General features: G+C 44.9%; 1 protein-coding gene across 1 annotated transcript in view; it reads right to left on the reverse strand.

Annotated features, from left to right (window-relative positions):
- Nucleotides 1-17,928, reverse strand: part of crhr1 (corticotropin releasing hormone receptor 1) — a 42,532-nt gene that overhangs the window by 24,230 nt on the left and 374 nt on the right. The window contains exons 2-4 of the mRNA XM_085156824.1: nucleotides 2,521-2,611; nucleotides 2,390-2,440; nucleotides 2,010-2,129 (exon numbers count right to left, since the gene is read on the reverse strand). Coding sequence (XP_085012950.1) covers nucleotides 2,010-2,129; nucleotides 2,390-2,440; nucleotides 2,521-2,611 — 262 coding nt within the window. The remainder of the gene's footprint in view (nucleotides 1-2,009; nucleotides 2,130-2,389; nucleotides 2,441-2,520; nucleotides 2,612-17,928) is intronic.

Raw genomic sequence — 17,928 nt, forward strand, 5'->3', positions numbered from 1 at the left:
CTAATCTTTTCTCTGGCCATTCCTTCTGCATCAGTGCAGCAACACCCGCTTCTAGCAAAGGAGTCTCTGACCATGGGTAGGCTTGTAATGGGCCGGTCATTACAAACCTACCAATTGTATATTTGCAAGAATCTCCAAGACCTTTGTAAAGCTCAATTCAGTTCAATTCTATTTATATAGCGCCACATCGCAACAACTTTTGCCTCAAGGCACTTCATCACTACTTTTAGGGGGTTTCCTTCTTTGGGGATCCGCCGAGTAGCTGCTGTCAGTCCACTATGAGGCCTTCCCCAACCTGCAGCATCAGTTCACAATTCATCATCTGTTGTCAGATCTAAATGAGGATGTGGTCTCAGCTAGTGAAATACCCTAGTTACACAAGTAAACCAGCAGTGCTCTAATACGGTGATATAAAATGGTAAATGGCCTGTATTTGTATAGCGCTTTACACATTCAGCCATCCACCCATTCACACACACATTCACACACTGGTGATGGCAGCTACACTGTAGCCACAGCCACCCTGGGGCGCACTGACAGAGGTGATATGGTACTACAAGGTCATTAAGATAAGATGGGGCCTGATTATTTAAGACCTTGTATGTGAGCAGCAGGATTTTGAATTCTGGATTTAACAGGAAGCCAAAACAGGAGAAATATGCTCTCTCTTTCTAGTCCCTGTCAGGACTCTTGCTGCAGCATTTTGGATTAGCTGAAGGCTTTTCAGGGAGTTTTTAGGACTTCCTGATAATAATGAATTACAGTCGTCCAGCCTGGAAGTAATAAATGCATGAACTAGTTTTTCAGCGTCACTCTGAGACAGGATATTTCTAACTTTAGAGATGTTGCACAAATGGAAGAAAGCAGTCTTACATATTTGTTTAATATGTGCGTTGAAGGACATGTCCTGGTCAAAAATGACTCCAAGGTTCCTCACAGTGTTACTGGAGGCCAAGGTAATGCCATCCAGAGGAAGAATCTGCTTAGATACCATATTTCTAAGCTTTTCAGGGCCGAGTACAATAACCTCAGTTTGATCTGAATTTATTTAAATTAGGAACAGCATTTCATCCACAGTTATTCCCTCTGACATGTCTGCTCCCTGACATCGACAAACCAGCTCAGGTTCTGGTTCTGGGTCCTCAGACTCACAGCTCACAAACAGAACTGGACCTCGTCATCCATCGATATCTCAATCAATCATTATTAGAGAGAACTGATCAGAATCTGAAGAAAACACAACCCAACTTGACTCCAGTGTAACCATGGCAACTACTGAGCTGTCATCAGGGCCTTACGCCCCGATCACCCACCTCATCAGTGCACGCTGTGTTTGATTTACATCAGTCTGATCAGATCAATACATCAGTGCCCACAGACAGACGCTTTATTAACATGTTATCCAATCAGATGCCAAATTACATCAGAGGCAAGTTTTTCTGTGTGTGAAGAAATCATGAAGGTCCAGTGAAACATGAGCTCCAGCTGGTCTCTCTCTCACTCACACACACACACACACACACACACACACACACACACACACACACACAGATGACTCATGCTATTAAGTTCGATTGGCAACCTAAACCTTTAATTAAACAGGATATTTATGCCACCCACACACACACAGTGGATATAATGAAGACAGTTGGCACAGAAGAAGTCAGCTCCTCCTGGTACGGAGGTGGTGTTGGACGTCACTGAGAACACAGAGTGTGAAACTGTGATTGGCTGACACTTAATTGGCAGCCTCTGATTGGCTGTGGATAAAGATCAGTTGAAGACAATGGAGACAGAGTATATACTGTGAAAAACACGCCCCCTCTAGGAGAGAACGGTCAACAGCTGCCCCTAAAGGTAAAAAAATAAACAAAAATCTAAATTTATGAGAGAAAAAACTCTGCCTGTGTCTGAGAGAAAGTGTGTAGCTGTTGTCACATTCACACATCAGAAACTGTCTGTGAACGTATTAGCATGATCGTCTCTGCATCTGAGCAGGTGGCACTTACTGGTGGTGTTGTAGTGGATCCCGTTGAACTGCTCAGGACACGGTCTGGAGACCAGCTCACCTGCTGCACTCCGAGGCCAACAGGTTCCTATCCCATCCACCGACAGGTCGCAGTACACACCTGCAAAGAGAGAGCGATGGGTGAGAGGCAGAAGGACCTGTAGGGAACTTTACTTCATGAGACTCACCTTTGGTAAATATTATTGAAGTCTACAATGAAATTAGAGAATGACTCAAACAGGAAGCACCTCTTAATTTTACTGTTGGAGTCTTAAACAGTACTGCGCAGGTACACCTGAGAGTACAGCCATGGCGAAAAGCAGAGTACCTCATGGTGATCCTGGTGCTGATGTTTGTCAAAGGTGAGTGTGTGATACAGACCTGAGGAGTTGCTGATGGTAAATGTCTGGTTGAGCAGCACTAAGGTCCTTGCTGAGAGGCAGAACACAGAGAAGGTGTTGGCGCTCCGGTTTCACTGAGCACGTCAAAGGAAATCCCAAACAGGAAGTTACCTGTGAAGTTGGTCGACAGCAGGATCAAAGTTTCGCAGGTTAACTCAGTCGGGGAGACTGGCCCGCTCAGCGCCACGCACACGAAGACCACCTGAAAGCAGAGTTTCGGTTCAGGTCGATCACATGACCAGCGGTCGGCGATGATCCAGCTGAGCGGCCCAAAATGCCCGGGACGAAAAAATCGGCCCGGGCATTTTGACTAGAGACCGGCCACCATTATAGGAAAAACCATAAAGCCTTTGAATGAAAACAAACGCTGTGACAGTGATGTTCACTGTTCTGATGGTATATATGCATCAATCTATCAATCGTTTGTTGTAAGATTCAGATAATTATTTGTTAAAAGCGAAACATTTTAAATGAGAATAAGAAAGTATTTCTTTGTGCCCCCCTCTCCCTGTTAATGCCCTACCTGCCCCCCTGGCAACACTTTGCTAGACCCGCCCCTGCACAGTTACCAGCTGTCAGCTACTTAGAAAAGGATCCTGGTGTTATTTGTCTCTCAGAAACAGTTCATAACTTCAACTCATCCATGTCACCTAAAAGGTAAACCTGTTTCTCCATCAGCTGTTCAGCTCTGATGATTCAGTAAGGACGTCTCCTGGTTTTATCTTCATGTTTCCCTCTCACCACATATTCAAACCATCATGACCAGCAGCTTTACAGCTGTGGCTCCAGCAAACATCAGCTGATACTAGAAATTAATATTAAATAAATTCTAACAACAGCTGATCCTCTTTCTGGCGCAGAGTGGGCGATAAATAAACAAGAGAGAAAAGCCGATCAGCTGATCATTGATCAGTTTCATGATTGAAGCAGAAACAGGAGAGAGAGGGTGAGAGGATGAGAGGAGAAGAGGCAGCTGTGCAGCAAAGACAGAATAACTCCAGCTTTGTGTCTTTTTCATTGTAGCTGAATTACGGGACAAACTGTTCCTTTTCACCTCAACACAAAACGCGTAATATTTTCTCTGAATACGAGACGATTCTGTTTTTTACAGGACGGTTGACAACTCTAATAATTAACCTTATGAACAAAATAAAGTTCAACATCAGTAACATAGCACCACCCAGCTGTATAGAAACTCCGTCATGCTAGCTAGCACGCAGTACGGAAAAGTCAGCATAATGAAAATAAACTCCACCTAAACTTGGTTCATATCTGACCCAGATGGACTGCAGGTCATAACTTCTTACCTGAAGTTCAGTTCACCTGACACTCTCGGACCAGCGGCCGCTTCGGGTCTCTCCTCCTCTAGCCTCCCTTTTCCCTCACCCACCTGCTGCCTCCACCACTTGCTAATGTTACTGAATCTGTGGAAGCTCCGCGATGCCACCACACGAAGTAACGAATAACGATCTAAATCCCAGTAATGATTAACGCGTTCCCGGTTTTGGCATAATAACTAGTTACCGTGCTCGTTACCACAATAATAACGTAGTTACTGTAACGCGTTACTTAATAACGCGTTAGTCCCAACACTGGTCCAAACAAACACGCACCGACTCAGAGGAGAAGGCCTTTCAGCCAGTCACAAAAGAGACGCCTCAGAGGCACGATCAAAGGACCTCTGTGATGCTGTGATCCTGCCTGGGTGTGACCTCTGACCCAAGAACAATGAGATTACAAGCTACTGCACCAAAACAGGAAGTGATGTAATGAAGTGATGTAAAATGTTCTTTTACTCAAGAACTTTTACTGCTGCACCATCGAGAGCGTCCTGACGGCAAACATCTGCACCTGGTTTGGGAACAGCACCAAGCAGGACAGACGAGATCTGCAAAGAGTGGTGCGCTCAGCCGAACGCATCATTCAATCAGAGCTCCCTGACCTGCTGTCCATCTGCACCAAGCGGTGCAAGTCCAAAGCTAGGAAGATTATGATGGACCTCTCCCATCCCAACAATGGACTCTTCTCACCGTTGAGGTCTGGGAAGCGCTTCCGCTCCCTTAAGGCCAAAACAGAGAGAATGAGGAGGAGCTTCTTCCCCCAGGCTATTCGGGCCCTGAACCAGGTGTAGGACTGGACTCTCACACACATCACATCACCACACATTTCCTATAATTTATAATCTTTATAATCTCTTTCTGCTATTTGCACATTTCTTACTGTAAATTTCTAAGTTAATTTGTAAATTTTGTAGTAACCTGTAAATTGTAAATACTGTAAAACCTTTTTTCTGTCATTTAATGGTCGGGCATTGTACAGCTACAAGCATTCCACCCCCATGTCATACTGTGTGTGGTTGTGTGTGTGTGTGACAAATAAAATTTGATTTGAATTTGAATTTGAAAGACTGCACCAAAATAAGAGACATAAGCCTGCTTCAATGAATGACTTTCATTTTTCCGATTCACAGTTTAGTGAAACTAAAGTGTTTGTCTGCAGAGTCAGAGATGCAGAAACGTGTATCACAGAGCCGTGACTCGCCCACGCCCACGAACACCACAGACAGGCTGAACGTGAACATCCTCGCTGTTTCTCTCTGAATCTGATCAACTGCTGATCATTCACGTGAGTTTTCCTCTTATTTCCTGTTGGCGTCCATCTTTGTTTTGGTTCTGGATGAACAATAACATGACAGCAACTCCCCAGAATGCACTGCGATTGGCGAGGCCCGTTTAAATCAGTGGACCTGCTACATTGGTACCAAGGTGGCGCTCTCATCGGAGCTATGTGCTGGGTCATGTTCTGTCTCAGGACCTTCTCTGAGGTTTGTTTGGACTGCAGTAATAATGGACACAGATGCATGTGCCGACTCCTTCACATCTGAGCGTGAGATCAGATGGTGTTTCCTCAGAGGGCGTTCAGTCTGAATATTCAGCTCTCACCTGCCTGTCGCTCATCTCTGCCTCTACAGCTCCAGTGATCACTGATCAATCAGCTCAGTGATTGATCATCAATCAGCTGCTCAGTCTGCGAAAATGTGGAGTCTTCTGTTAATTCCTCGCTAATGTTGCCATGATTCACACAGCGTGACTTCACAGCTTGATATTCAGCTGGCAGTGTGTCTCACACACACACATTCTCGTTTTGATATCTTAGTAAGGACATCTATGCTTACCCTAACCCTCAGCCTAACTGTAACCCTGACACAAAAACCACATTTGAGATTCAAACATGTCTGCAAACTCTGAGGACAGGCAGTTGGTCCCCACAAGAATGGTAACATTCAAGTTTAGGTCCCAACAGAGCCATCTAAACAGGTATACCCACAAACACATGCACATACACACACGCACACACACAGTAAATGTGTCGGCCGCAGAGATCTACTGTTGTGTCTCTGAGCTAAAATTAGACCGCTAGCTGAGTGCAGCACACTCTCCGTCTTCTTGCCGTGAATGTTTGGATCTTGGCAGCGCGTTCAGCAGCTCAGTGGGAGGAGTTACGTCAGTGTCCTGCAGCTGCTGCAGAAACCATCCTCGTTATCTGAGCCAGCTATGCCTGCGGAGGCTCGTCCAGCCCAAGCGACACCGCAGATCGGATCAGCTGGAACACACACACACAGGGGTGCACTGTGTGTGTGCGATCTGATTGGTTGAGAGGTGCTGCTGGTCCATATGTCTCCTGGTATGGAGCCTCTGTGTCTTGTCTAACCTGCACACTTGAATTCATCATTCACCAGAAACCTGATCAGACCTGCAGCTCTGAGTCTGAAGCTCTCGCTCAAGAAGACCTCAACAGGCTGACTGAAGCAGGGATCCGACCAGGTGATGACATCACGACATCCTCTCACAAAAAGATGGAGGCTCCTCCCCTGTCCAACCACAGAAAGTAGAACAAAATGATGCAGCTTTATTGTAAAGTAAGGACCTGATATAGCAAAGAAAGCCCAACAATCAGACTGCACTATGGGGGGATCCTCAGGATCCTGAACCACCTCAGCCAGCTCCTCTGGATGTGGAGCAGGATCGGTGCTCTTCCCTATGACTGGCACAACTTCAGAGTTTCAGGAAATTTTAAGTTCCATTCTGGATTTAACAGGAAGCCAATACAGGAGAAATCTGCTCTCTCTTTCTAGTCCCTGTCAGGATTCTTGCTGCAGCATTTTGGATTCACTGAAGGCTTTTCAGGGAGTTTTTAGGACTTCCTGATAATAATGAATTACAGTCGTCCAGCCTGGAAGTAATAAATGCATGAACTAGTTTTTCAGCGTCACTCTGAGACAGGATATTTCTAACTTTAGAGAATTTACTGCAAAACCTGAAACCTGAAATACATCAAAGCTCTGTCTGTCCACAACAGACAGCAGCAGACTGGCCAACAGCTGAGAGACTTGAAACTGTGGAGGCTCAGAGGAACAGAAGGCAGTGAAGGCAACATAGCAGCTCCTCACTGATCAATGATGAGCCACAAAAACAGACTAAAATCAAACAGATGTCAGAGCATGTCAGAGTTTTCAGAGGAAATGAAGCCGCTGTAAATGAGACTCATTCAGGACAATAATGAGTCTGTAATGAGCTTCCTCTGCCGAGTGTGAGTCTGATCAAACTCCTTTGATTGGAGTCTTGATCCCGCTCTCTGCACTCTGACATGAATTATGTGTGGAGGACACGGAGCCTTGTGACTGAGCGGCATAAAAAGAATCAGAGGATCGTAATGAGCTCGGCAAACACAAAGGAAAGCTGCCACCCACTCACACAACAGCACAACCTTTAAACAAAAGCCAGCGGAAGCACTTCCTGCTGTGGGTCTGAGCCTCAACTAAGCAGAGGCTGAACAATCCAAGGCTACCACGCACAAAGCACCGCACACTGCTATTAACCTGAAAGACTTTTATTTTGAAGAAACTGAGCCACGCTCCTAGAACCAGTTTAAATGGTCTAAACTGGTTTGGAATCCCGACGCCAGAAGAGGGCTGCACACTAACACACTAACACACCAACACAACACACTAACACACAGACACACTAACACACAGACACACTAAAACACTAACACACCAACACAACACACTAACACACAGACACACTAACACATCAACACACCAACACAACACACTAACACACAGACACACTAACACACCAACACACCAACACAACACACTAACACACAGACACACTAACACACTAACACACCAACACACTAACACACCAACACACCGCACCAACACACTAACACACCAACACACCGCACCAACACACCAACACACTAACACACAGACACACTAACTCACCAACACACCGCACCAACACACTAACACACCAACACACTAACACACCGCACCAACACATCAACACACTAACACACCAATACACCAACACACTAACACACCAACACACTAACACACTGCACCAACACACTAACACACCAACACACTAACACACCGCACCAACACACCAACACACTAACACACCTACACACAACACACTAACACACTAACATACTAACACACCAACACACTAACACACCTACACACCAACACACTAACACACCGCACCAACACACTAACATAATAACACACCGCACCAACACTCTAACACACCAACACACTAACACACCACCTCACTAACACACCAACACACTAACACACTAACACACCAATACACCAACACACTAACACAACGCACCAACACACTAACACACCAACACACCGCACCAACACACTAACACACCAACACACTAACACACTGCACCAACATACTAACACACCAACACACTAACACACCACCGCACCAACACACCAACACACTAACACACCTACACACAACACACTAACACACTAACATACTAACACACCAACACACTAACACACTACACACCAACACACTAACACACCGCACCAACACACTAACATAATAACACACCGCACCAACACTCTAACACACCAACACACTAACACACCACCTCACTAACACACCAACACACTAACACACCAACAAACCAACACATTAACAAACTAATACACCACCTCACTAACACACCAACACACCAACACACCGCACCAACACACTAACACACCAACACACCGCACCAACACACCAACACACTAACACACAGACACACTAACTCACCAACACACCGCACCAACACACTAACACACCAACATACTAACACACCGCACCAACACATCAACACACTAACACACCAATACACCAACACACTAACACACTAACACAACGCACCAACACACTAACACACCAACACACTAACACACCAACAGACTAACACACTGCACCAACACACTAACACACCAACACACTAACACACCGCACCAACACACCAACACACTAACACACCTACACACAACACACTAACACACTAACATACTAACACACCAACACACTAACACACCTACACACCAACACACTAACACACCGCACCAACACACTAACATAATAACACACCGCACCAACACTCTAACACACCAACACACTAACACACCACCTCACTAACACACCAACACACTAACACACTAACACACCAATACACCAACACACTAACACACTAACACAACGCACCAACACACTAACACACCAACACACCGCACCAACACACTAACACACCAACACACTAACACACTGCACCAACATACTAACACACCAACACACTAACACACCGCACCAACACACCAACACACTAACACACCTACACACAACACTCTAACACACTAACATACTAACACACCAACACACTAACACACCTACACACCAACACACTAACACACCGCACCAACACACTAACATAATAACACACCGCACCAACACTCTAACACACCAACACACTAACACACCACCTCACTAACACACCAACACACTAACACACCAACAAACCAACACACCAACACATTAACAAACTAATACACCACCTCACTAACACACCAACACACTAACAAACTAATACACCACCACACTAACACACCTACACACCAACACACTAACACACCACCTCACTAACACACCAACACACTAACACACAAACACACTAACATAATAACACACTACACCAACACACCAACACACTAACATAATAACACACCACACCAACACACCAACACACTAACACACCTACACACCAACACACCGCACCAACACACCAACACACCAACACACTAACATAATAACATACCGCACCAACACACTAAAACACCAACACACTAACACACCAACACACTAACAAACTAATACACCACCACACTAACACACTAACATAATAACATACTGCACCAACACACTAACACACCACACCAACACACTAACATAATAACATACCGCACCAACACACTAACACACCAACACACTAACATAATAACATACTGCACCAACACACTAACACACCACACACACTAACATAATAACATACCGCACCAACACACTAACACACCAACACACCAACACACTAACACACTAACCCACCAACACACTAACAAACTAACACACCGCACCAACACACCAACACACTAACATAATAACACACCGCACCAACACACTAACAAACTAATACACCACCACACTAACAAACTAATACACCACCACACTAACACACCAACACAATAACACACTAACACACCACACCAACACACTAACATACCAACACACTAACACACCACACCAACACACTAACACACCACACCAACACACTAACACAGCAACACACTAACAAACTAATACACCAACACGCCACACCCACACACTAACACACCAACACACTGCACCAACACACTAACACACCACACCAACACACCGCACCAACACACTAACACACCAACACACTAACACACCGCACCAACACACCAACACACTAACACACTAACACACCTACACACAACACACTAACACACTAACATACTAACACACCAACACACTAACACACCGCACCGACACACTAACATAATAACACACCGCACCAACACACTAACACACCAACACACCAACACACTAACAAACTAATACACCACCTCACTAACACACCAACACACTAACACACCAACACACCAACACACTAACAAACTAATACACCACCACACTAACACACCTACACACCAACACACTAACACACCGCACCGACACACTAACATAATAACACACCGCACCAACACACTAACACACCAACACACTAACACACAAACACACTAACAAACTAATACACCACCTCACTAACACACCAACACACTAACACACCAACACACCAACACACCACCACACTAACACACCTACACACCAACACACTAACACACCGCACCAACACACTAATACACCAACACACTAACATAATAACATAATAACACACTGCACCAACACACCAACACATTAACATAATAACACACCGCACCAAAACACTAACACACCAACACACTAACACACCTACACACCAACACACAAAAAAAACCGCACCAACACACCAACACACCAACACACAAACATAATAACATACCGCACCAACACACTAACACACCACACCAACACACTAACACAGCAACACACTAATAAACTAATACACCAACACGCCACACCCACACACTAACACACCAACGCACTGCACCAACACACTAACACACCAACACACCACACCAACACACCGCACCAACACACTAACACACCGCACCAACACACTAACACACCAACACACCGCACCAACATACCAACACACTAACACACCTACACACAACACACTAACACACTAACATACTAACACACCAACACACTAACACACTAACACACCTACACACCAACACACTAACATAATAACACACCGCACCAACACACTAACACACCAACACACTAACACACCAACACACTAACAAACTAATACACCACCTCACTAACACACCAACACACTAACACACCAACACACTAACAAACTAATACACCACCACACTAACACACCTACACACCAACACACTAACACACCGCACCAACACACTAACATAATAACACACCGCACCAACACTCTAACACACCAACACACTAACACACCACCTCACTAACACACCAACACACTAACACACTAACACACCAATACACCAACACACTAACACACTAACACAACGCACCAACACACTAACACACCAACACACCGCACCAACACACTAACACACCAACACACTAACACACTGCACCAACATACTAACACACCAACACACTAACACACCGCACCAACACACCAACACAATAACACACCTACACACAACACACTAACACACTAACATACTAACACACCAACACACTAACACACCTACACACCAACACACTAACACACCGCACCAACACTCTAACACACCAACACACTAACACACCACCTCACTAACACACCAACACACTAACACACCAACAAACCAACACACCAACACATTAACAAACTAATACACCACCTCACTAACACACCAACACACTAACAAACTAATACACCACCACACTAACACACCTACACACCAACACACTAACACACCACCTCACTAACACACCAACACACTAACACACCAACACACTAACATAATAACACACTACACCAACACACCAACACACTGACATAATAACACACCACACCAACACACCAACACACTAACACACCTACACACCAACACACCGCACCAACACACCAACACACCAACACACTAACATAATAACATACCGCACCAACACACTAAAACACCAACACACTAACACACCAACACACTAACAAACTAATACACCACCACACTAACACACTAACATAATAACATACTGCACCAACACACTAACACACCACACCAACACACTAACATAATAACATACAGCACCAACACACTAACACACCAACACACCAACACACTAACATAATAACATACTGCACCAACACACTAACACACCACACCAACACACTGACATAATAACATACCGCACCAACACACTAACACACCAACACACCAACACACTAACACACCAACACACTAACAAACTAACACACCGCACCAACACACCAACACACTAACATAATAACACACCGCACCAACACACTAACAAACTAATACACCACCACACTAACAAACTAATACACCACCACACTAACACACCAACACAATAACACACTAACACACCACACCAACACACTAACATATCAACACACTAACACACCACACCAACACACTAACACACCACACCAACACACTAACACAGCAACACACTAACAAACTAATACACCAACACGCCACACCCACACACTAACACACCAACACACTGCACCAACACACTAACACACCACACCAACACACCGCACCAACACACTAACACACCAACACACTAACACACCGCACCAACACACCAACACACTAACACACCTACACATAACACACTAACATACTAACACACCAACACACTAACACACCGCACCGACACACTAACGTAATAACACACCGCACCAACACACTAACACACCAACACACTAACACACCAACACACTAACAAACTAATACACCACCTCACTAACACACCAACACACTAACACACCAACACACCAACACACTAACAAACTAATACACCACCACACTAACACACCTACACACCAACACACTAACACACCGCACCAACACACTAACACACCAACACACTAACACACAAACATACTAACAAACTAATACACCACCTCACTAACACACCAACACACTAACACACCAACACACCAACACACCACCACACTAACACACCTACACACCAACACACTAACACACCGCACCAACACACTAATACACCAACACACTAACATAATAACATAATAACACACTGCACCAACACACCAACACATTAACATAATAACACACCGCACCAACACACTAACACACCAACACACTAACACACCTACACACCAACACACAAACACACCGCACCAACACACCAACACACCAACACACTAACATAATAACATACCGCACCAACACACTAACACACCACACCAACACACTAACACAGCAACACACTAACAAACTAATACACCAACACGCCACACCCACACACTAACACACCAACGCACTGCACCAACACACTAACACACCAACACACCACACCAACACACCGCACCAACACACTAACACACCGCACCAACACACTAACACACCAACACACCGCACCAACATACCAACACACTAACACACCTACACACAACACACTAACACACAAACATACTAACACACCAACACACTAACACACTAACACACCTACACAACAACACACTAACATAATAACACACCGCACCAACACACTAACACACCAACACACTAACACACCAACACACTAACAAACTAATACACCACCTCACTAACACACATACACACTAACACACCAACACACTAACAAACTAATACACCACCACACTAACACACCTACACACCAACACACTAACACACCGCACCAACACACTAACACACCAACACTCTAACATAATAACACACTGCACCAACACACCAACACACTAACACACCTACACACCAACACACTAACATACCACACCAACCCACTAACACACCAACACACTAACAAACTAATACACCACCACACTAACACACTAACATAATAACATACCGCACCAACACACTAACACACTGCACCAACACACCAACACACCAACACACTAACATAATAACATACCGCACCAACACACTAACACACCAACACACCAACACACTAACAAACTAATACACCACCACACTAACACACTAACACACCGCACCAACACACCAACACACTAACACACTAACATAATAACACACCGCACCAACACACTAACAAACTAACAAACTAATACACCACCACACTAACAAACTAATACACCACCACACTAACACACCAACACACTAACACACCGCACCAACACACCACACCAACACACTAACACACCAACACACTAACACACTGCACCAACACACTAACACACCACACCAACACACCACTCCAACACACTAACACAGCAACACACTAACACACCAACACACCAACACACTAAAACACTAACACACTAACACACTAACACACCAACACACCAACACACTAACACACCAACAAACCAACACACTAACACACTAACACACCGCACAAACACACTAACACACCAACACACTAACACAACAACACACTAACAAACTAATACACCAACACGCCACACCCACACACTAACACACCAACACAACAACACACCAACACACTAACAGACCAACACACTAACTCACCAACACACTATCATACTAGCACATCAACACACCAACACACCACACTAACACACTTGGTCATATATTCCGAAAATATAATGTCAATTCTCATTGTTATGCTGATGATACCCAGCTCTACATTTCCTCCAAACCTAATTCATCCCTCCCACCTACCTCCCTCTTGAACTGTCTTATGGAGATCTTGGTTCTCCTCCAATTTTCTTAAACTTAACAGTAGTAAAATAGAAGTCCTACTCGTTGGCATGGCCTCTACCTTGACCAAATCTCACAGTTTCTCGATTAATATAGAAAATCCCCCCACCCTTCCTTCCCCGCAGGTAAAGAATTTGGGTGTCATACTTGACAGTACGTTCTCATTTCAGCCTCACATTATTTACATAGCCTGGTATGAATACTTTCACTTACGTAACATTAACCGACTCCGTCCTTTCCTTACTCCCATGTTGCTGCCATCCTTGTCCGATTATTCCAACTCTTATTTGGTCTCCCCAATAAGTCCCTCCATAAACTTCAACTTCTTCAAAATTCCGTCATAACTCGTACTCTCTTAAGAGACCATATCTCCCAAATTCTTCAACAGATTCACTGGTTGCCCATAGAAACTAGGATAAACTTTAAAATCTTAGTTCTCACATTTAAGTCCATCCATAACCTTTCCCCTCCTTATCTCTGTGATCTGCTTCATATCACCACAGTTTCCCGCTCTCTCAGATCTTCATCCGCCACTCATCTTGTTGTTCCTTCTGCTCGCCTTACCACTATGGGGCAAAGAGCTTTCAGTCGCCCAGCTCCTCGGCTCTGGAACTCACTTCCTTCAGCCTTAAGAAATATAGATTTAGGTACAGAGGATGGCTTTATCTCTTCTTAATAATGGCTCCATCCTCTGCGGGATGCAGGACGAGGCGTTATAGAAACAGCTTGGTTCCTCTCACTCAACTTAATAAGAACTGTTGTATTAGACTCATCGTGTCTGATGACCAAACGTGTGTGTGTCAGGTTCATATAGGTGTGTTTTGTGACGACAAACGCCATCATTTCTCTGTAAAACAAATTTACCTGCAGGTGTAAATAAAGTAACCTGGACCACACCAGCACACACTAACAGACCACAGTAATGCACATTAATGCACAATGACACTGGTCTCTTGCTCTGCGTCACACGACTTCCAGCATGCACCTTGCCGTCTCAGTTTGCTCTGCCAGTACTTGAACCTCCTCCATGGCTGACTTGGAAATGCTGACAAATGTGAAAAACCCAGCAAGCATGTCAGGCTGACATGCACCCACAGCATGGCGCCAGCCACTAGGCTCAAAGACCTGCCCCCCTCGTCTGACCGCCACTGTAGCCAGCTGTGAGCTGATCTGTTTGTTTCAGAGTTCAGCATCTTCGAATCTGAATGTCACACAGAGCCGAGCTCTTACACAGGACGGCCTCATATCTGGGCTCAGAACATTTTCCCTGGAACGTTCTGCTGTGTGTCACTGCTGGTTTTCCTCCCTGCTATGCCTGAGTATCGGCCGTCTGAGCTGAGCTGAGGGCCCGATGATGACTTTGTGATGATAACGGTTCACACACACACGGAGCTTTAACCACTTAGAGCTTCAGCGTCCTTCATCATCATTAAGCAGCAGACTGCTCCTTTAATCGCGCTCTCCTCCTTCATGTCCCTGTGGAGGAGTGATGATTATCACCTCCAGCCCACCTCCTCCTGTCACAGCTTCAAATTTCACTATGGACACACAGCAGGAGGCTTTTATTGTGAAGGAGCAGGCTGCCGACCAATCACAGTGCAGCTGTGGGAAGTTTAACCCTTCATTCGCCAGTGGTTAACAATAAATCAGCTTTGTGGCCTGGAACTACTTCCTATACTTTTCATGTTGTCACCTGATATCTGACCTTTGACCTCCACCTTCAGCGTGGAGCATGATGGACGGAGCACACAGATGGAGACAGGGGGTGATGCATGACACTCGCCCCCTCACTACATCCTCTCTCTCTTCACTGTCATTACTGCTGCTTTGAACACACACACTGTGACACACACACACTGTGACACACACACACTGTGACACACACACACACACACACACACACACACACTCACACTGTGTGTCACAGTGTGAGTGTGTGTGTGTCACAGTGTGTGTGTGTGTGTGTGTGTGAGAGAGAGAGAGAGAGAGAGAGTGTGTGTATGTGAATGTGTGTCACACACACTCACATACACACACTCACACTGTGACACACACACACACACACACTGTGACACACACACACACACACACTCTCTCTCACACACTGTGACACACACACACACACACACACTGTGACACACACACACACACTCTCTCACACACACTCACACACACACACTGTGACACACACACAAAAACAGCTGGCTGTACACTGAAGAGAAGCCACACCTCCATCTATACACAGAGTCCTTACAACTCTGAGTTGTGTGTGTGTGGTTGTGTGTTCTTTATTTAAATGCATACTGTTCTGGCTCTGTCTGAATTATTGTAGTTTTATTAAACTGTAAACATAAATAAAGCTCCTGATCGTTGGAAATGTTTACGTCGATTCTTAAATATGAAGGAAAATCAGCGAGGAAGTGGGCGGAGCAAAAACAACATCATTAAAGATGAGACTGACTAAAGCAACAACCAGTGAGAGTACTCCTAATATCTGACTCGGTCTGTGAGGACGTGACGCTGAGGCTCATCTCTGGGCCGCGGTTTGATCTGCTTTCAGACGCCGCTGGTTCCCGCCCATCAGGAACCTGAACTGCTGTTTGGTTTTCATCCAAAGTTTGAGTAGAGCTGCACGTTCCAGTGTTTCACAGAAGCTTCAGCTTGATGTCAGATCATTGACATCACTTCCTGCAGCAGCGTCACAGTGTTTCTCAGACAGAAACGCATGTGTGCTGCTGGGTTTGGGAGGTGCATAGACTTAACCTACTTCTGACCTCTGACCTTTGCATCACACAAGTGTGAGACACGACAAAGATTATTCCTCCTTTCAATAAACTTTGTTCTGAGTTTAGGAAAAAAAACTTCAAACTTGATGAAAACAAAAAGACATCAGTAAATCTGACATCACCCAACTCTCCAGATGTTTCCAGCTGGACAGCTGTGAGGAGGATCAGCTCACCTCCTGCAGGCAGTGAATTAACACTGAGCATGCTCCAAAGATATCCTGCTACTAAATTACAGAGTCAGAATTTCAAAATAAAAGCCACAATTAATTAAAAAAAACATCGTTAATGGGG

Source organism: Neolamprologus multifasciatus, chromosome 4 (assembly GCF_963576455.1).
Source record: "Neolamprologus multifasciatus chromosome 4, fNeoMul1.2, whole genome shotgun sequence".
Lineage (NCBI taxonomy): Eukaryota > Metazoa > Chordata > Actinopteri > Cichliformes > Cichlidae > Neolamprologus > Neolamprologus multifasciatus.